Here is a 22320-nt window from a genome sequence, read left to right as displayed (position 1 = left end):
TTGGGGATCCTCTGCCATTCTTCCTTGCAGATCCTCTCCAGTTCCGTCAGGTTGGATGGTGAACGTTGGTGGACAGCCATTTTCAGGTCTCTCCAGAGATGCTCAATTGGGTTTAGGTCAGGGCTCTGGCTGGGCCAGTCAAGAATGGTCACAGAGTTGTTTTCCGAAGCCACTCCTTTGTTATTTTAGCTGTGTGCTTAGGGTCATTGTCTTGTTGGAAGGTGAACCTTTGGCCCAGTCTGAGGTCCAGAGCACTCTGGAAGAGGTTTTCTTCCAGGATATCTCTGTACTTGGCCGCATTCATCTTTCCTTCAATTGCAACCAGTCGTCCTGTCCCTGCAGCTGAAAAACACCCCCATAGCATGATGCTGCCACCACCATGTTTCACTGTTGGGATTGTATTGGGCAGATGATGAGCAGTGCCTGGTTTTCTCCACACATACCGCTTAGAATTAACGCCAAAAAGTTCAATCTTGGTCTCATCAGACCAGAGCATCTTATTTCTCATAGTCTGTGCGGGCTATGCGGGCTTTCATATGTCTTGCACTGAGGAGAGGCTTCCGTCGGGCCACTCTGCCATAAAGCCCCGACTGGTGGAGGGCTGCAGTGATAGTTGACTTTGTGGAACTTTCTCCCATCTCCCTACTGCATCTCTGGAGCTCAGCCACAGTGATCTTTGGGTTCTTCTTTACCTCTCTCACCAAGGCTCTTCTTCCACGATTGCTCAGTTTGGCTGGACGGCCAGGTCTAGGAAGAGTTCTGGTCGTCCCAAACTTCTTCCATTTAAGGATTATGGAGGCCACTGTGCTCTTAGGAACCTTGAGTGCTGCAGAAATTCTTTTGTAACCTTGGCCAGATCTGTGCCTTGCCACAATTCTGTCTCTGAGCTCCTTGGGCAGTTCCTTCGACCTCATGATTCTCATTTGCTCTGACATGCACTGTGAGCTGTAAGGTCTTATATAGACAGGTGTGTGCTTTTCCTAATCAAGTCCAATCAGTTTAATTAAACACAGCTGGACTCCAATGAAGGAGTAGAACCATCTCAAAGAGGATCAGAAGAAATGGACAGCATGTGAGTTAAATATGAGTGTCACAGCAAAGGGTCTGAATACTTATGACCATGTGATATTTCAGTTTTTCTTTTTTAATAAATTTGCAAAAATTTCTACATTTCTGTTTTTTTCTGTCAAGATGGGGTGCTGAGTGTACATTAATGAGAAATAAAATGAACTTTTTTGATTTTAGCAAATGGCTGCAATGAAACAAAGAGTGAAAAATTTAAAGGGGTCTGAATACTTTATGTATATGTGTGAATCAGACAGAGGATCCTAAAACACTAAAGAAAGAAAAAGCACAGCCACTGTGTGTGTGTGTGAAATCACATCCTTGGTATGAGAGCTCACAGCTCCACCACTCCTCTGCTTTAAGGATCCAGATGACGTAACAGAATGCTGCACAGTGCGAACTTCAGGGCAGACACATTCAGAACCATGAGCAGAAGAGAACACCCAGAACAGTTCTGATGAATCCCAGAACCTGAGTCATCTTGTTAGCATCTGAGGCATGTGGCCGCTACCCAAGTGTTAATCATTGAGTGTCTGAGTGTGAGTCATCTGCATCACTATACCATACATCTGGCAGAGCAGCAGCCAAGCTAAGCCTTGAGCTAAACACGGCCCGGTTTAGAGCTGGTAAAATGCTAATCTAGATACTGCTCAGGATATTAGATCATGGGATTAGAGCACTACCAGTGTGTGTGTGTGTGTGTGTGTGTGTGTGCTGGGGGGGTTCCAAGCTGGAGCCATTTTATCAAGGGAAGCCACAATAGCGAGTCCCCCTCCCTCAGATGTTCTTTTTCTTTTGGTTAGTGCGATGCCGAGGCTAATTCATTTCACATTACAGGACAAATGACCGTTTTTTTAACTGCGGGTCAGTCCACCCAGATGTTTTCATGAAGTAGAAAAATCAGAACATGAAAATATGAATTGATGCAAGGACAGAGATACTGAAACTGTATTTAAAGCTATTTCCAGTCAACTGCTTTAGTTTATTGCGTATTAGTGTGTTTGATGTTGGTTCATTTTCAGAGTTTAACAAAGTTGCAGTATTAATGTTGAGTTTGTTCAGTTTAAAAGAATCCAAGGCAGATGGTGTGAAGTCATTTTACTGTAGTTTAGCACTATTAGTGATATTAATGATTATCAAGATAATACCGTTTACAGTGACAGTTTTGACCGCAATATTAGAGTGATTGTCTTTCTCAAAACTTGCATAAGAAATAACTAATAGCCCTCCCTAAGCAATCAAACTCCTCTCCCTTCTGCCAATAGAAATACTAAAATCCCCCCCACACACACACACACACACACACTTTTCAGTCCACCTCTCTCAAATCATTTTCATACAGTCCTTCACATTTCCAGAATTTACTACATTTAGCTGTTGAATTGTAACAACCACATTCCTCAAAATTACTTTCACAAGTGAAACAATATTGAGGTTGAAAAGCATGAAATCCTCAAAGAAATTCTTTCATACATTCAATCTGCACAAATGTCAGGTAATCCTGCCTGCACACACACTCACAGACACACACACACACACATAACTCATTACACACTGTTCCACTGGCTGGTGTTTACGTGCAACTACATGCAGAGTCATGCTGTCATGTGTGTGAGGAAGAGTGTGCACCCGTTCATAAAGCCAGAGAGAAGAGCCTGATGGGATTGACTGGGTGTCATCAGCGTGCTTATCAGCCTGCAGACAGGCCTCTTATCGGTGCTATTGATCCGCCGTGTGGTGGGTGGCGTACAGACTATCCTCATGCTGAGATGGGGGTTCAAACCCACCAGCTGCTGGGCCATAACAACCTTCACCTCAAGGTCTGCTGAGCGTCAGCCCCCCCAGCACAGAGCCGCTCTGACAAACGACAGGTCACGGTGTGTGCTCCATAGCAGCAGAAAAATGGTACCAATAAACCAGATGCAGAAATGCATTGGATTTGATATTATTAAGCGCTCTGTGTAGCCTTTTAGCGCTAGTAAATCACAGCCACCTTCATTTTGAAGCAGAATAGCAGCCTAATTCTGGACTCTACAATAATCTGGATTCTTTTTTATTTTGACTTCATAAATCTATTGTGATCGTTGCTGCTCTATCAGAACAAGACTTTGGTCACGGACCAGATGAATCCAGGAGTTCCTGTTATATATATATATAGGGATCTTATACAAATCAGTACACAGACCTTATTGAGCGAGTCAGGGTTTTCCCACGACGTGACCCCTCCACAGTTTCTTTGTCAATGTCACTATGAAATTCTGTGTTTCTCTTGTCAGTTTCATTCATTCAGTCAGACCGGCCAGCAACTCAGTTATCTTACATTAAAAATGATTCCCGTCAGTATCCAATGAGTACTGACTGGACTCCTCCATCACAAAAATCACAAAAAGTGGAGGAAAACAGGTCTAACTCTTTTCATTTGTATCTAACTGTGAGCTCAAACAGAGCCCAAGAAACATTTCGTGAGTGGTTGTGAATTCGCCCACTGCAGAGCGGATTTAGGTCCAGATGTATCTGCATGGTGTGAAAATGCTTCAACTTGAGCTAAAGGTTTGTGCTAATCCCGGGACTTTATCAATTTGCCTCATAAGCATACACAGACAAGAGAGACCAATAGAAGGAGCTGGAGTTCTACACAGACTGCGGAAGGTCCAACGGTCAAATAAATAAATGACACAGGGTAACCATTCCTTTCTCTTTCTGTCTGAGCACACGACACAAACCTCTCCCGAGATGAACTGCATTGTGGGACTCTGGATGCCACGGTGACGGTGGAATATCTTGCACCTCCTTGAAGGTATTTAAAACGAATCAGATTTGCTCCAGTATCAGCCAGAACTCAACAAGCTGTGTGAGATCACACTATGTGACCTTTAAACTACGCCCACGAGAAGGCTCTGGAGATTCTCACTTTGCATTCACAGGGACAGACCAGGAGGCCCTGTTCTCATTCACAAGCTCACACTGTAAATGTAGAACACATGCCGTGCTTTTAGGGACACTCGTCTGTTTCCTGACCTAAACAAACAGCTTCAGGGCATCTCTGTGGACAACTTCAATACTCCAGCCTCCCCAGGGCAGCAGCTCATTGGCATTCAGGACTCAGAGGCAAAGAAAAAGAACTGCATACACAGTACAATGCACAGCAAGGTTTTGCATTTGGGAGGAGAACAATATGAAGCGATGAAGGTTGGGGTGGTATATCTATTTTCACCCCTGAATGAACTATAATCAATGTCTTGATCAGGTAAAGAGTTCAGGTCCGTGATTTCTCCATATTATCACGGTAAAGTTAAAGTCCATGTTACCTTGCAATGAGAATAAATGACAAATGTGAGTCTATCAACCTTCCCAACAAAACTTTCTTTTATCTAATAAAACAACTCTTATTTTTTTAGTTAGCCAGATTCTTCAACCTCTCCTCTCAACATTAAAACAAACTGTGCCGGCTTACTGGAAAGAATGGCAAAACGAAGTGACTCAACATTAATATCTTAATATATTACAGTCGGTGTTTTTCCCTCTGTCTGATATAATTCCCTGCCACCAGGCCATACAACTGATCTATTCAGGATATCTACATAAAAGATGTAGCTTAATTAAAAACAGGTTCAATTTAGATACTGGTTTAAATAGACCTGTTTATCAGGAAAGAGAGAGTATGTTGGAGATGTTGGACGAAGTATGCACTCATCTCAAGACCTAATGCCAAAACCAGAACCATTAACCTGGACTGAATAAAAGGATGTTTAAAACCCAAGACTTGAGAAAGGCTTTCACATTCAGATTAAGCTTCAAGCTCATGTAAGAACATCATGATTCATCAAATATTAAGTTTGGCGGTATTGGAGATGTAACAAAACATTCAGGTTTGGATCACGAAGGAAATACGTGCTTTTTTTATCTGCGTTCTAACTGCCTTACAAATATCACCACTTTCTGCACAATATATTGTTTTTTTTATTGTCATTGCGTTGAATGAAACACATGAAACACATTGAAACACATTGCAAAAGACTGCCATATTCCACTCAGGGATATTTTCTGGAAATTTAAAGAGAGCTTGACTTTAAGATGTGACAATTTTTAATGGTGCCTTCAGTTCAGTTCAATAAATCATTTGTATAATTTGTTTTATTTCAACAAGCATTTTGCTGTTTTGTTACCAGAGTACTGAAAGCAGCATAAAAGGCGAACTGTGTACACTTTAATATATATTAATTTATTGTAAGTTATATCGTTATCGCAATTTTCAACAGTGTTTATTATCCTCATATCCACATATATGTAACACCAAAAATAAAAAACATAACGCCAAACACGTTGTCAGTCCTCTAGAGATTTTACACACATAAGAACCTGACAGAAGTAAAACAGAGCTTTCTGATCAAATGTCCAGTTCTGAGGTTTTTTTGGGAGATGAACAGCTTCCCTAAAATCCAACTCCTTCTGTGACAAACACAAGTGCTCGCTTTGCCCTCTGGAGGCTGTGGACCGTTCCTGGACACACAGACTGCTATTCAGACGCACACACAAACACACACACCCATACCAAACAAGTAGAGCCTCCAGTTTGCACTTGATTCTATCAATGCACCATACCGTTGTGCTCTTCACATGTCCTGTTTGTCCTCATGCACACACACACACACGTGGTGACTTTATGTACTAACCCAGGAGGCCCAGAGAAGGCATGCCATACATGTGACACATGCCCACAGCCCACACCAGTGCAAATATGCTGTCAGCGCCTTCAGATTCAGACCTGAGAGTGAGTCAGTGAGTCTGAGGAAGTGGAAGAGGTAGGGAATGAGCCTCAAAGGAAAAGGACTGATGAAAGTTCTCACCACTGTTGGTTTAGGTTAGATGGGACGCATGGACTTTAATGGCCTTATCACTCTAGATCCATGGTGTGAACCAGGATTGATTACAATCTACTGAACTGTGGGGGCTATGCATACCTATGAGGACATATATCCAAAACCTGCTGTTCTCTTTTTAGTTACTCTTCACTGTGTCCCTTTTTTATACAGATGTGTATAAAAGGAAGCAAAGTATGAAACTTGAATCAAGAGGAATGTCATGTCACAATTATGGACAAATTAAGAACGAATTCAGAACAGGACAGTCTTTGTCATATTTTATGATGTATAATTTGGTGTAATTTGAGACTGCCTGTAATCAAAAGCATTCATAATTTGTAAAGGTATCTACATTTGGGATTGTCTTGTACCTTGTCATTGTTATACAGCTGCAAAACCTCCTAAGTCTGGTGGATGTTTAAGCATAGATCAGGACTCGCAATAGTCAAGGTCGGCTTTGTTTGACCATGATTTTCCCTTAAGCTAAGTAGTAATTAGCCATGCTATCAGTGGATGGTAATATTGGTCACCACTTTGGTTCGGACTGAACTCTCTCAGCAACAATCAGATGGATTGCCATGATTGTACCAACAACCTCTGTGTCTCTCTGGAGACCGGGAATGAAGGTGATATATTTGTTCTTGAGGAAATTACCTCGATGACTGTCGGATGGATTGAATGAAATGTGGTTCCGATATTCATCTTCATTCCAGCGCCACCATCAGGTCGAAATTTCAGTTTGTCCAATACCTTTTGTTTATGGCCAAATACCTATGTTCTAACCTGCCTAACCTGTACTTTGCCAGCCATCTGACACTTCAGTAAGAACCGACCGACCAACGGCAGCAAAAAAACTAGGTGCCAACACTTAAAGATATGCAATCTGCCTATAACATTGGACAATATTTAAATAAATCAGTGGGGACCATGAACGCTCAGTGAATTAGAGTTTTCATATCTCCTGTGTAGACATGGAAACTTTCATGGTGCTAGGAAGAAGATCTGTAGGGTCGACAGAACACATTAAGATTCATCCTCTTGGGACTACAAATATCTACAGCTAATTTCCAGCCCTTAGTTTTTGAGAAAGGTATTATGAAAAATTAGTCAAGTCCAATATGACCTCAGGGGGGCAAAAAAAGATTGGTCTTGAGCTCACCAAGAAAGGTTTATCCTCTGGGGAACATCCAAAGCAAAATGTATGTATGTCGGTTGGACAGACAGGCTGACCAGTCCACCTTATTTTCCATAGGTCTTGCCACTAAGGAGGTCAGTCACTGAAATGTTCCAGAAATCCAATGATCTTTGTTTCCTCTACACGTGGATCTGAGGTCATATGCGTCTTAGAATAGAAATTCTCATCTACTACTTGATAGTAAGTTACAGGCAGTGAATGTACAGATTGGTGTATCACAGAAGTGTAGCAGTGTTACACATGAACAACTGAATAAAAGATGGAGATTGTATTTGTCTGTGTGGTGGCTCCTCCCTGCTTGATTCAGCTGTCCTCAGGCCTCCGTCACAGCTCATGGTTGGTTTGTCATCAGCTGATGTGTCCGCAGGACAAGCGTGTTGTGGGATTTGTGGGGGTAAAGAGACATAATGACAGCTAATGAAAGGGCTCGATGAACTATAATAACGGAGAGTGAGAGATCAGAGCGGAAACACAATGTGAATATATGAGGTGATGAAGGGAGAAGGACAGAAGTCAAAAACATAAAGAATTTGTAGAGTTAAGTTACTCAGAGGAGAATGAGTCGGATCTGAGTGCTGACGGATCGACAGCTTCGGATTTACTAAACACCAGCATAACACAGCAAACTGAGCTTGGTACATCTGTCTACTGCCAGCTGAGCGGCACATCTGTGTGGTATGATAGCCCCCCGACATACTCCACAGTCATACACAGCAAAGTAATTACTGATCAGGCCATAAAACCAAACACACAGTGTAAAGTCAAGGCAACATGCAAAAGCAACTCGTGGTGTAGAAGTGGAGATATTTCCGTTTGGAACAAAGTAGTGGACAAGCCAATCAACACGCAGGTGTAGCTGTGAAATGTAATTTTGACTGACGACTAACTTTGTCACCGGCAGTGGGAAAGTCATGGACATGGACTCTCACACGGCTCGTTTTAGCCATGACTTCCCTGAGATAGTGGATACGACATGTCAAGTGCACAGGACCGAGACCTTTCCCCTGTTATTCTTTATTAATGAATCTGTTACTTTCCATCACTACTACGGTGATGTTGTTGATGATGTGCTCATTGACTGATGCTTCCCCTGGAGAAACAATCAACCAGTCAGATCTTTTGTAGGCGGGATTAAGAATAGGGATCTACCCCCATTCAATTATTCAATTCAATATTTTTGTAGAATCAGAATCAGCTTTATTGGCCATGAATGCGTACGCATACATGGAATTTGACTCTGGTTTACATATTGCTCTCAACGTACATACATAGAATATACAAATAAACAAGAAAAATATAACAACAAGGACATTAAAGACAACAAAGTAGAACAGAGAAACTAAGCATAAACATTTAACATTTAACTACTATGTACAATACAAATATAAATATACATTGAAGAATATATATTAACATAAAGAACGACAATGACAATGGATTTGGGATATTAGTGTAAATGAAATGGTAGTAATAGTGCAAATGGAGGTGGAATATCTCAAATATTAGGTCAATATCACAAATCATACATTTGCCTCAGAGGGCTTTACAGTCTGTACAACATACGAAATCCTCTGTTCTTGGAGCCTCGCATCGGAACAGGAAAAACTCCCCAAAAAATACTTTAATGGAGGAGTAAGAAACCTTAGAGAGAACTGATGGACAGAGGTGCAATAGATGTCATGTGTTCAGAATGAACAACACAATAGAGTTACAACATCAATCAATATGACAGAAATGATAAATATAATGAAAGTAGTAATTCCAGTAGTAGCACCAAAAATAAGAATAGGACAATGATTACTAATAATAAATATGTCACTTGTTTCTGATTGGTTTGGAGGAAAACCGAAATAAGTCCCCAAACTGACAGAGATGAGCACAATGTCGGGCCGAATGAATGAAGTGACACAGAATGGTGCTTGATCATTGGGCTAGTTGTACTCTAATTGTCTGTGGGTGGAACTCGTAACTTGTCTTGCCTGTAGAATGGCGTACATTAGGATGTCTACATCTGCAGCTCTGCAGATGTAGACATCCTAATGCCTGCTGCTGCCGTGACTCTTTTTGTCTCCAGATGTGTATGTGAACATTAAACATTTACATCATTCAAATTGGCTTGTATAGAACTAAGTCCTTACTAGTCCTGTCACGTTTAAATCAAAATGATGTATGGTTTCCCATTGTAATGGCTAAAGCTGACATTTTATTTGACTTTTAGGCTCCATAAAAACCTTAAAACATCTGCCCAGCCATCCCTGAAGAAAAGAAAGCTGAGACTCTGTTGCAGCGTGTGGGTTATTATCTGAGGCGAGTGGAGGGAAAGCGGCTGAATAGAATAGCCCCAATAGTCTGTTGGGGCTGGTGGGCAGGAGGAAGGTTTGACAGACATCTACTGATTTCTGCCAGCCAAGAGGTCATAGCTGGATGTGCTGCTGTCCAAAGATTTCATGATGAATCGGGCCCAATTTGTTGAAATCATACAGATTTCACATTTGGTACATCATAGCTGAAAATAAGCCTGTGTTCATTGACAGATGAACTATTACAGATGAGATTTCAGATTTTTTGTAATTTCTCCATTACTTCATGGAGAGAAACTAATGACAGAAATGGATTTGTTATGTGGAAATAAATCATGTTTCTCTGTACAGCCCCTTAATTCTCATGCTGCTCGCTCCACCTTAAAACAACATGATGCAGTTTATCATTGTGCTTTGCTCTTCCTTACAGGAGATAAATATCGTCTTCATCACTGTGTATACTACATGAAAAGTAGGCTAGTCCTCACTTGCAAGAAGAAGACTTCTATTTCTATAAGGTATCCTGTAAAAGCTTCACTTACCATATAATATATAAAATAATACATAAAATATATGAAGCACAAGATGTAAAGGAAGGGGGGAAGTAATGACATCATAAATCATTAGAACCTTTATTTTACATTTGATGTGTACTATGACTACGTGACAGGCATTACATTGCATTATCGCCTTTATTGTGAAATCTAGGTTGACAACTGTCAAGACACAATGGTCTAACAGCTTCCTTGAGAGAGGTGTCACCATTAATTTGGTAATAATATAAAGACTACGAATAAAAAAAATACAATGAAATATTTCTTAGATGATGAATCTTCATGTTTCTATACGTAAGGCATTACCCATGTGTACTGCACCTCACATATTCTATCACATGAGCATCTGCTCGGCTGGCGAAACGCTTAGTCATGTCCTGCAAGGTGAAGGCAGAGACAGAGGCGGTTGCAGGAGGAAACTATGTACCCATCAGCACTTCAACACAGCTGTGACCCGGCTACTGCTCCTGACCTCAACACTCTCAGGCCACCTTAAGTTTATATGAAGCTGTTCAAAAACACACATGATCTTTGATTCAATGGAGACAAAAGGTGTGATGGCACTGTTTCACTGCAGCAGAGTGAGATCTCAGTGACATCACATCATGTGATGAATGAGGGTCTGATACACTAGGGAGCACACGCACACACACACACACACACAGCCTATTACCTCCCTACCTGGTACCAATCACTCTCATCTGCCATTCTAGTCCTCTTACTTCTTTCTTTTCTTTTCCTCTGTCTCACCGAATCATCAAATTTAAAGCTATCAATATGTATTAATATTACCCCTATATTGGTGTTAAGCAGTGCATGGATATCTGTTACTGGTTATTTCAGCACTAAACATTTAGCTGTATACTGTAAATGGTAAATGGACTGTACTTTTCTAGTCTTTCCGACCACTCAAATCACTTTAACACTACATGTCATCATTCACCCATTCATACACTGATGGCAGGGGCTACCATGCCCACCATCAGCACTAACTAACATTCACACACCATAGGCACAACTACGGGTGCAATTTTGGGGTTAAGTGTCTTGCCCAAGGACACTTCGTCGATCCTTTGATTGAAGGACAACCCTGCTGTCCACTAAACCACAATATAGTGTAGATATTGTAATGACATTATGTTGGTCGTATTGATATATTGGATGTATGATGTACAGATTGTAAAGCCCTCTGAAGCAAATTTTTGGTTTGTGAGATTGGGCTATACAAATAAATTTGAATTGAAAATTGAATAAACTAGCTGCTTAGCCTCATCTGTGACCTCACCACTCAATCATAGCTTCATGATTCAAATCATCGAATATCGTGCTGAGATTTGTCAACGTTTATCCTCTTTTGAATAAAGTAAACATATACACAACAGCTGTATTATAATCATAGCTAATATCTCCTTACCCAAAAGTGAGAATAATTCCCTTTCAGGAGATATAGGTGATGTGTTCTTTGAAAACCCTTTCTTTAGGTTAAAAAATGTACACACACTTTGTAAGATAATTGTGGGAAGTGCAGAGGAAATGTAGCTAATAATCTCTGTAGCACTGTGGCCAGGATTATCTAACATGTAAATGCAAATGTTTTTTGCCACACAATTGTTCACAGGAGAGAATGAAATGTAGCCTCTGCATTTATCCCATCCTAGTATTAGGAGCAGTAGGTAGCTCTATACAGCGCTGGTGAGCAGTTTGGGGGTTCGGTGCCTAGCACAAGGGCAAACTGGCTCCTCTCCAGCTACCAGTCCACACTTCGTACTTGGTCCGTGAGTGGGACCCACTGGTACCCAAGCCAAGTCTCCAGGGACTGAGCTACTGCTGCACCCATTCATCTGGAGGCAAAACTGAAGGTGAGCACGCCTGCAATGTTTGAGATGATCCTTCACAGGAAAACTCTACGGCACGAACGATCGGCCAAAGTGTAACCAGAAAGTTGGTCTGAAATGGGCAGAAAAGTGAAAAGTGAAGCCAATGGGGAGGTGCGTTAAACTTACATTCTTTCTACTGGCCATCAGGGGGCGACTCCTCTGGTTGCAAAAATAAGTCTGATTGTATTGAGTTATGCAGGGATGACATATTTTTACAGGCCAACCCCGCACACATGTTCCATTAACAAAAAGTCAGTGGGATTTTTCCATTCTTCAATACAGCATGATGTTTATTTAGTAAATGATGGTCCATTTGGAGTCAAATAGACCATAAACAGGGTATGCTTTAGGGCGGGGCTACTCTGTCTCTACCACGGTCTGGGAGTCGTCTGTGTTTTTGTCTTCCAAATAAAATTTTAACTTTGAACTAGTTGATGTAAGTTAACTCTAACATGATGGTCGTCTAAAAATGTCTTATTCAGCATTCCATTGTACTTGGCTCCACCCTCTCTTCTGGTTGCAGAAAAACAAGATGGCGACTTCCAAGATGCAGAACTCAAGGCTTCAAAATCATAGTCCACAAACCAGTGGGTGATGTTGTGGTGACTATGTCCACTTCTTATACAGTCTATGGACTGAAAACTAAATTGCATGTTTACAAAAACTTGAACCTTGAGACTTTTGACATTTTATAATCATTATAATCAATTGGCTAACCTGTGCTAAAGCAGCCAGACTACTCCATCAGAAGTGCTTGTTGGGTGATTGATTAGCACGCTACACCTTTCCAGATAAAGGGTGTCTGTGTACGACCATTTCTGTAACTTTCAAAACTGATGATCCGACATTCACCGCCACTATAAATCATACAATGGCAATGACCCTAACCGCTCTGTTTACAACCGATCTCATGGTCTGGCTGCTCATTTTTCTTTCCGTCTGACTTTTAATGATGACACTGCATTTCCAGATCTTAACAATTACTTTAATGAGAACAATGTTACTTTTAGAAACACTTCAAAAATTCAACCTACCTAGCATTATCCTATCTCACTTTCTCCTTCAGAGTTACATGTTAGCTGTTCTGGGATTTGAAAACCTAACTTGATCTTCCCCCATATCCATTCACATTTCTGTACGAGCTGCAAAGACAGAAACAGAGGCCTGATGTGCTGCCTTAGTGACTATCACATTAACATCCTGCAATTGATCACTACCAAAGCATTGCATTTCTCTTCTCCGCTGTCTCTCTTTCTGTTTTCATCCATGTCTCTCTCTGCGTCGCCACAGTCACAATCTGACCTTGGCTGGGGCAGAAAGAAACGAGTGACAGATGTCCTCCTCTACAGGAGCAGACCTGGTGGCAAACCACACGTTCACCCCCCTCTCACTGCCCTGTCCGCCATCACACTCCTGTTTGCAATATGAATCACTCCACTTTCTCACATCCTGAATGCTGCGATGGCTACAAACAGCAACTCGCCTCCGTTTTAGGCCTGAGCTTCCGAGGGAGGAGACTCATTTGTTCTTCATGGCGGCGCAGCCTCGAGGAGGTCATACGCTTCCTGATTGGCCGTGAGTTCATATTGTGGATGTGTATCTGCAGGAGTTTCATGCGATTACAGCATTACTCAGAGTGGAGCAGGGCCTAAGTGTAGAAAAATGAGGCAATCTTATTGAAAATTGGTGCAGCGGTCGCGTTGCTTTCAGGCTATTCGTCATCTCACAATCACAGAGACCAATCCTTTTTTTTTAAGCAAAGTCACATAGTGACTTTAAATTTAAGGCAGAGGATAATGATACTCATTTTAAGACCAAATTACAGGTACATAACAGTCTGCCTAGCAGACTGTCTTCATTATTCTCTTGTGTGTCTTCAGTTTCCAGAGTTAAGTCAGTTGCACTTCTATATTTTAGGCTACAGGAATAAATATATTCATAGTATGTTGTGCACTTTTGCAGTGTTGGTTTTGCATCTGGCATTTCCTCCGAGCTCTGACTGGACTTGTGTTGATCATCATGAAGTTATAGCTCTGAGTAACTGGAGCTACTTTTACCAGAAAAGAGTATACAGCTCTTTAGTAGGTTGGTTGTTGTGGTGTATTGAGGTACCGAGGGTGGCCCAGCAAGCATGGTATTATGAGTACTCCTCTCTTTTAATGCCCTCCCTCTCAGCTCCACCTTCTCTCTCTCTTCACTCCACGACTGACTGTTGTGTTGATGTGAGCATGTGTGATGACAGGCACACCAACAGGTTAAAGCAGAAGGTCTACGGTGCTCTGTTACTGCAGCTTTAACCTTTTCATTTTGCTTTTTTAACCCAGGTCACTTGCTTACCGCACTAGGCTGATACTTGCACATGACTTCTTTGAGAATATATTTGCCTCAGACATTATTGCCTGAAAGCTTCCCTTGATCTGAGATTGAAAGCAAAAACTACAACAATAAAAACAGCATTAGGCAGGTCTGGCATGGCCACGCACCGTAATTATTTGATTGTTAGGCCTATGCACTAAAAAGATTTGGTCTCAGTTACGTAAAAAGCTCTATTAACACACACTTGAAGGGAACAGTTGAAAAGCTGCATTATTTCAATGGTCAGCATTCAAAGAATCAAAAGCCGATTTTGATCAGTTAAGGACTCACGTCTGATGAATTGATAAATGAAATGCAGATTATTCATGTCTTTCAGGTGCTAATCATAAAGCAAACTGCCTTGCACACAAAACAAATGACACTGCTGATTTTCTTATGTTCTTGCATATCATTTTGATACCTCGCCTGTGCCTCTGCAGCTTCTTTGGCATAAATAAACAATATGTAACTCTTCCTATAAACCTGTGATGGGTTGAAACATCCATACTAACATGTCCATTACATGTCCATTGAGTGCTTACAGTAAATACTGCAGTAAAATAATTTTGCAACTTCAGCAGATCTCCTGATTGCAGCAATTACAAATAAATAAAAAGATTTCCCCTCTGAAATTTTACATTTTAAATCTGTAAACTGTTGACCAAAGTTACTAAAGTTACCTGTTGTGATTTAGTCGATGTTCACCACAATAAGGAGTATAACAAATGACAGGCTCCTTATAAATAAGGCATTAACCATGTCCAACCCTAATTCCTTATTTCCCAAACATACAAAGTTTTAACAGGGCAGCCATGAAAAACCTGAACATGCATTTTATTGCTATCACTATGCAGGACTTCTGGGTTTTGAATCATAACCCAGATTTCTGCCTCAGATCTTTTCTCACAGACTCTCGGATGTCCCCTCACGCAGGTTTTCAGATCAAGCAGTCTCTGCTGTACGTCTGGCATTCACTTTGCATTCCCGTCACTCCGGCCGTGTGTACAAATTAGGACATCAGAGCCGGCGGGCCGGTGACACCGACACCACTGTGCACCTGCTGTGAAGGCATCAGTGTAGAGACAACGTGCTGCATGGTGTCTAAATATGAGCGTCAGAGCACTCTGTGTTTCATATCTGACTGAAGCACATGTTGACTCTCCTATGTATGACTCATTCTCAAGCACACCATGACCTGCAGTTTGGCAGGCTGATCGAAATGAAATAGAGGCATCTAATGGCCTGTTTCAATATGTTCAGGATTATGATCTAAATAATGAAAACATAAGCCGATGTAAAATGTCAAGCACTGGGGGCAACATGGCTGTACACACTAGAAAGGTTTTGTCATCAGTACACAGGAAGAAGTCATCTTCATATACAGCCCATCACTGCTCTGGATGAACAACAGTAACAGAATCAGCAGACAGACAACTTCCACGCAGTGTTTTGGACCATGCATGTGTCACATTCAGGGAAACGCCTTCCTAACTACTGCTTTTTTCTTTCTGCGAAAAACTATCCACTGAAGTAACCGTGTCAGAGACGTACGTGTGTCAGCAGAAACAATACCTCACACCAAACTCCATTTCAAAACACATCAGGTTTACGTTTCCTCAGACATGAGCAAATATGCATACATGTCATCGAATGACGTGGGCAGTCGCATGTGTCTTTATGTGTTGTGTACATTCGGTACGCACTGGATTACTTGAAATAACGATTATAAATTTGGATTTTATTTTAAATATATCGCTGTTTAAAGTATTAAATGCATGCCGAATTAAAAAGCACTTTCTGTTGACTCAGATTGTATCTTAAATCACACTCTTGCACGCATGCGCCCTTGTAGATGACCGAGTACGTTTCAAGTTGATGTATTTTCAAATGAAGTTTGGCATGTTTGTTTTTTTACACATTTGTAAGAATGGAAGGTTATCGGACATGCAGGGTACCTGTCGGGTTGTAGCGGGCTCCACATCCCCGGTGGGTGAAGGTGTTACTCCTTCGAGCGATGCTGGGGTGCACGGAGAAGAAGCCATGTCCCCCCCACGTCAATCACTCACTTTGCTCCTGGTGTCACTTTCTGCGGCGTCCTCCGGCATTCAGCCGCGCTGCCCGCAGCTGCTGCGAGAGGACCGGTAGCAGCGATGGTTTCTTGTCCGAACACAGTGACTCTCTGTCCGGCTACACAGTGGAGCCACTGTCCCTCCTCCGGACGGTGCTCGTATGCTTGTAGTCCGGTGGTCCGGTCCAGGCAGATGACGTTTCTCACTCTCACTCTTTCATACACACACACGCGCCGCGTTCTCCCTCCGTCACACTCTCCTTCTCTGTGTCTTTGACTTCATCGCTGTGTGCTTCTGAACACAGAGACAAGAAAAGATTCTTATTTTGCGTGACATCTCTTTCCTCTCTTCCACGCACCAGTGTGTTCGTGCGTGTATTTGTGTGTGAATCTCTGCTCCAGCACACAGCCAGTCTCATTTATTTTAGCTCAGTGCAACATTTGGTATGACAGGAATTACGTTGTCAACAGCATATCTTGCCTACGTGTGGATGATGTAATTCATTGCAAGTTCAATGTACCTATTTTGTGCTTTTAGGATGAACATGAGGGGTAAATACATTTGACACTGTCAGATGACAGCAGCGACATTCCCTCCTCCCACACACATCTCACACAGTAAAGTGTGAAATGACATGGCAGCATCGTCAACCCCCTGCTTCTGTTTTGTACTTCCATTTGTGTTACTATGATCTTCTACACTTTGCCTAAACACTGATGCATGCAGAGCAAAGCCAAGAAAGCTGCTTCCCATCATATCACATGCCCTTGCCTATCATCATCATCATCATCATGCAGGGGGTTTATGGGGGATGGTGGACTGTTTTATGGGGGTTGGGGTACCAAGAGGGAGAAGACGACCCTCAGCCATCCAATTTGTCACAGGGGATGCTGGGGAGGGAGTGTTGAGGATGGAGGGGGAGCTGGTTTTGGATGATTGGTTGGTTAAGGGCAGCGACATTGACCGCCCCTCTGGGTGACCCCAGAACAGAGGCAGAAGAATACAAGAGGGACTTTCTTACAGCCCAAATCAAGGAGAGGACAGTGTTTGCATGGAAAGACACCAAGTCATATTTGATCTGGCTCGAAATTTAAGAGCCTGACTGATTTCAATTTAATATGCTCCACTATGTTCACCAGCTAGTCTCTAGTTGTGTCCGTCTGCTGTTTGCTGTAGGTAGAGTAGAGTGACTTCATCAGAGCTTTCTCTCTGAAAACAGGAGCATGCTGCTGGAAACCAGATTGATAAGAGTGGTGAGAACAATAAAAAACAATAAAGTTGGGCTTAAAGATGCTAAAACACTTTGTACAACCAAGGGGTGCAGTCTGTGGGTTTTATTCACAAGGGACCACTTTCACATGAAACATACACATAGATCCATTGTTACTGCAAATATATTGATAAGTGCCGCTTCAAGGTAGATGTTGCTATGCAAACCAAACAGTGTGTTCCACAGGAAAAGATCCAGCTGTGATGCTATTGTTAAAATCCATGTAAAAACAGATCAACCCTTTATAACCTTAAAACCATTAGAGCTCATACACACATCTGACCTTGAAGCAGGCTAGAGCACCTTTCGCTCCTGCACTTCCACACATTTATGTGGGTGGGTGTGCTAGCAGGCCAAAGAGGGCTGTCTGTGGTAATTGAAATAAAGATGGATGATGCAATATTTCTGAGTGGAGGAGGAACTGGGACCCAAAGGTTACAAACCTTGTTAATCAGAGACAGATGGACAGGATCGAGACTTCTCCCAGACATAACGTATTCTCTGGATGGATCAGAGATCGTAGGTTAAGTTCATCTCAGGATTCCCCTGTTGTCTTGGTGTGCAGGGTTGTTAGTATGCCTGCACGAGGCTGAGAGCAGCCAGAGAGGTTATTTTAGCATTGGGAAGGAATGATTCAGTTCACCTGTCTAAGACGATCCCAGCTGGATGAAAACCCCAAGCATTAGTGAACAAGGACTGCATGGCCCCGAGGGAGAAAGCACTTCACTGCTTTGTTTGTGTGTGTTGATGTAAAGGAAAGCCCACTGTATTGGTTTGGATTGATACGCTGTAAAACATCATACAAAAATTAAATGGCCTTCCTGATTCATGTTTCATCATCTCAAAGGTACCTGAACGAAAAAGTTTGCTTTTACAAATGTTTTTGATCTGAATAACCAGATTACTAATAGATATTTGCTACCTTGAGTTACATTATGGAACTTTGTAAATAATAAATAAGTGTGAATTTCAAAGCAATAGATCACATCCCAGCTCAATTCAATAAACTCAAAAATCTATGTTGAAATGTAAACGGATTTTAAGTTGAATTAACTTAAAGTTTTAGTATTTATTTTCAGACCATTTCAGAACTCGTGTCCATGATTGATTGAGTCATTTGACTTAAAATTATGAGTTGAGTAAATGTACTGCTGAGTGCTCACTAATGGAACAGGATTAGCATACTAATAGACTTCCCAGCATGCATTGTTAGACAGTTTGAACTCTCTAGACTTGCTGTGTGTCTTTTATACATGTTAAATTATGTGTTGTTGTTTTGTTGATAACAATGAAGCAATGCAAACCTCAATGAAAGTGGATTTCACTCCCTATACTTAAGTTCTCTGAGGTCAAGTTAATATCTTGTCTTGTATGAGCTCTGGTACAAAAGTGGCTGCAGCGGTACTGGAAATGGAAATGGAAAGCAATTGAAAACCACACGTTATTACAGTTTGGGTTTTATCATTTTAGCAATGACCTTTGGTTCTATCTTTGCTTTTTGCACACAAGTTGGTTTTACCTGGCAAGAAACATGAGCGCGCAGGTGATGATACAGGTTGGAAACAAGCTGGCAATTTAGCTACATTAGCAGGCTTTGATTGATACACAGGAAAATCAAGAGTGCGCCCAATGAGGTGGAAGAGTGCCAGTACTCCCCTTATTCACATGGTGGTAAATATGTGTATCAGTAATCACTGTTACCCTCTGAATTTTAAAGTGAAGAAAAGATGCTGTAGGAGATATTGTGGTTGGGGGTCCGCCCCCAAGAAAATCTGAAGGTTTTCGATTTAACGCATTTTCCACATCATTTTTGACCATTATTATTAGTATTATTAATATTACCGTATAACATTACCGTATATCTCCTAAAAAGCTAAAAGACATAACTTGCTATAGTTATGTAATTATTTTATCATTACAGCATTTATTTTCCTGTAAAATCATATTCTGTAAATCAAAAGGGCATATTCAGTTTCATTAATTATTGTTCACAAAATTTTTTTAAAGTATTGATATATTGCAGCACCCTCATTCTCACATTATCTCACAGCTAGCTAGCTTACTTAGCTACATACATGGAAAAAAATGATATAAAAATGGCCAAAAGGGTCACAACTCTAAAATCAACATGTATTTTGATTTCATAAAGAACGTTAACTGCTCCTGGTAACGTCTACCACATCTTCTGTCTATGGTTGTCACTCACTACTGTTTGGTTAGGTTACAACAAGGGAAAGTACCGCCCTCCCAAACACAAATCGGCTAACATTAATCAACATTCTACATTCGAAATCAAACATTCAAACATAGAAACAGAAGGTGGAAGTAAGGGGGGTTAATAGGGGCCCAGCAGCTCATTTTACCCCAGGGCCCTCTACCAGGTTAATCCGGCTTTAAAGGCCCAATTTATAATACAAATGAAAGCAAACTTCTTTGGTAGTAGGGTAACTTGATTGGCAGGCTTTATAATATAGCAACTAAACAACAACTATTGTGTGAAAGTAGGTAAAAACCACAGGTTGGATCTATAGGTTATCTATGGGGTGAGGTGTGGGTCAAATGTGCTCACATGTGTCCAGATGTCATGGATAAATGAAGACAAATGTGTGTGGAGACTCCAGCAGTGTCCCAATCAATGACATGTTTATCCCCGCATGATCAAGCATGAATAATGCTGCATGAATGTGAACAAGTGTTAGTTTGACTGATCTGGACATTTTGAGGCAATCATCCCAATTTCTGACGTCACAGTTACATCATCACAGACCTGTCAGAATTCATTCATATTCCTTAGACCACACCCACAATATTTAGTCAGCCAATCATGACCTGCTGCCAGAACCAAGCCCCTAATGTCATGGCCTGTGTGTGTGTGTGTGCATGTGTGTGTGTGTGTGTGTGTGTGTGTGTGTGTCTGTGTACTGTGACTGCTGAGGCCACACAGTGCATTGGCTGAATGGAAAACAAAATGTCTCAGTCACGGGAACAGACTGAGCTGTCAATCACTCTGTCACCTTCCTGTCTGGAGGATATTGACACAAAGGACAACTGGTATGAAGCATACCCACAACACACACACACACACACACACACTCACACACACTTAAGTTTTTACATTCAGTTATTGTTATAATATGAGTATTTGTATTGATTTTCCAATGAATGCTGTAACAAGTGCTCTTTACAGTGTGTACAGATGGACTACAAGCTGGTTTTAGTCACCATAAGAAACATCAATTAAGCTTTTAGACGGTAAGAAGACAAACACTAGAAATTAATTATTTATTTGTCATTAGCCATAAGGTCATAAATCCCTGAAATGTTTCCAGGTGGGATGTGACTGTGTATGTGGTAGTTTTTCAGGTTGGGAAAACATTTAAACACAAAACAAATGCTTTGTTGACCAACAAGTTCACACTGATGTTACTTCTGAGCCTACAGCGGCAGGTAAACAGATCTGCAGTGCAGAGCCACGATGTAGAGGTACTACATGAGAGGAAATAAAACCACTGGAACCACTGGAACTCATTGTTAATCTGGTAAAGTGAACCAATTATTTCGTCGGTGCCACGTTGATCCAAAGTGGGTCAATTTTTAATCCAGTGAGTCGACTGCACAGGACATGCACAAGTTTCCCAGTGACCTGAATCCATTGTCACACTCAAATATCTCTTATGAGAGTACATAGAAACTAGTTAGTATACTTACAGAAAAGTTGAAATGGTTAGCTAAAAGTGATGGATAAAGTATTATGAATGCATGTTTAAACCATTAAACAATTAAACAATGTATTCATGGTACCATTGTGCAGATCAGTGGGGATTATCTTGACTTTCATAGATTATTTGGAGTCATTTCTCCTTGAGCAAGTTTATGTGATGTGATGATGATCCTGTTGGTTTACTAAAAACTGTAAAGATGACGACAGTAAATGCTACTGTCTGATTACACGCTGCTGAACTTGAACTGGTGGAAGACAAATATGATTTGAATTGAAATGATGCGTTACATGTGCTCTCACCTTTGCGCCTCCTCTCAGCAGCACCATCTGGTCAAAAGGTCAGAAGCTCTTGAATGACTATCATACTGTGGAGCTGACAGCAGCTGTGAAGACTGCAACAGCACCACCACCTACTGGACAACGTAATGAACTGCAGGGACTCTCAACATTTAATCTACAGTTTAAACTCTTTTTTTCATGAACAATGAACAATGTGACTGAATCATCTGTAGTTTTTGAAACTGAAGCTTTAAAAGAAATTGATGACAGAACACAAGGGTCATTCTCTTTCTTCTAATGGTCCGTGGACGGCACAGGGCTGGCCTGGCTGCAGCACAGGGGCCCACACATTCCAGGGCCCTGGATTGGTTAAATTCAAACACATAATATATATAATAAAACTTGTATTTGTGTGAAATATAGGTGACAGGATATATTGTATGGCATTGTTATGCTGTACTCAGACAGTAGGGGTTTAGATACCTCCTTACTTTGAATTCCTGCTCATGTAGCAAATGAACATGCAGACGTATCGGCTAAACAGTCATTAAAACGATGTCATTGACATACATGTACCATTAAGCAAAGCAGAGGTTAAAACTCTCATTAAGGACAATATACGCAACACCTGGCAAGAATATTGGGACTTAAGTGACACAGGGAGACTTCTGTACAGTATTCAAAAACATGAAGGTGTTGGTGGAATACTGAACGGGAGCCCAAGGGAGGAGAAGGTCATTACCAATCTGAGAATAGGACATACAGGATTAAAT

The 22320-nt window shown here is 41.3% G+C and overlaps 1 protein-coding gene across 1 annotated transcript in view; it reads right to left on the bottom strand.

The window, feature by feature from the left end:
* LOC116398199 (ankyrin-2-like) overlaps window positions 1-16668 on the bottom strand; it is a 190821-nt gene extending 174153 nt beyond the window's left edge. Inside the window, exon 1 of the mRNA XM_031874299.1 lies at window positions 16164-16668. Coding sequence (XP_031730159.1) covers window positions 16164-16250 — 87 coding nt within the window. The 5' untranslated portion in view covers window positions 16251-16668. The remainder of the gene's footprint in view (window positions 1-16163) is intronic.
* Between the last annotated feature and the right edge of the window lie 5652 nt (window positions 16669-22320).

This window comes from Anarrhichthys ocellatus, unplaced genomic scaffold, assembly GCF_004355925.1.
Source record: "Anarrhichthys ocellatus isolate YVR2014 unplaced genomic scaffold, GSC_Weel_1.0 scaffold79, whole genome shotgun sequence".
In the NCBI taxonomy this organism is placed as follows: Eukaryota; Metazoa; Chordata; class Actinopteri; order Perciformes; family Anarhichadidae; genus Anarrhichthys; species Anarrhichthys ocellatus.
This window is presented reverse-complemented; position numbering and strand designations above follow the sequence as displayed.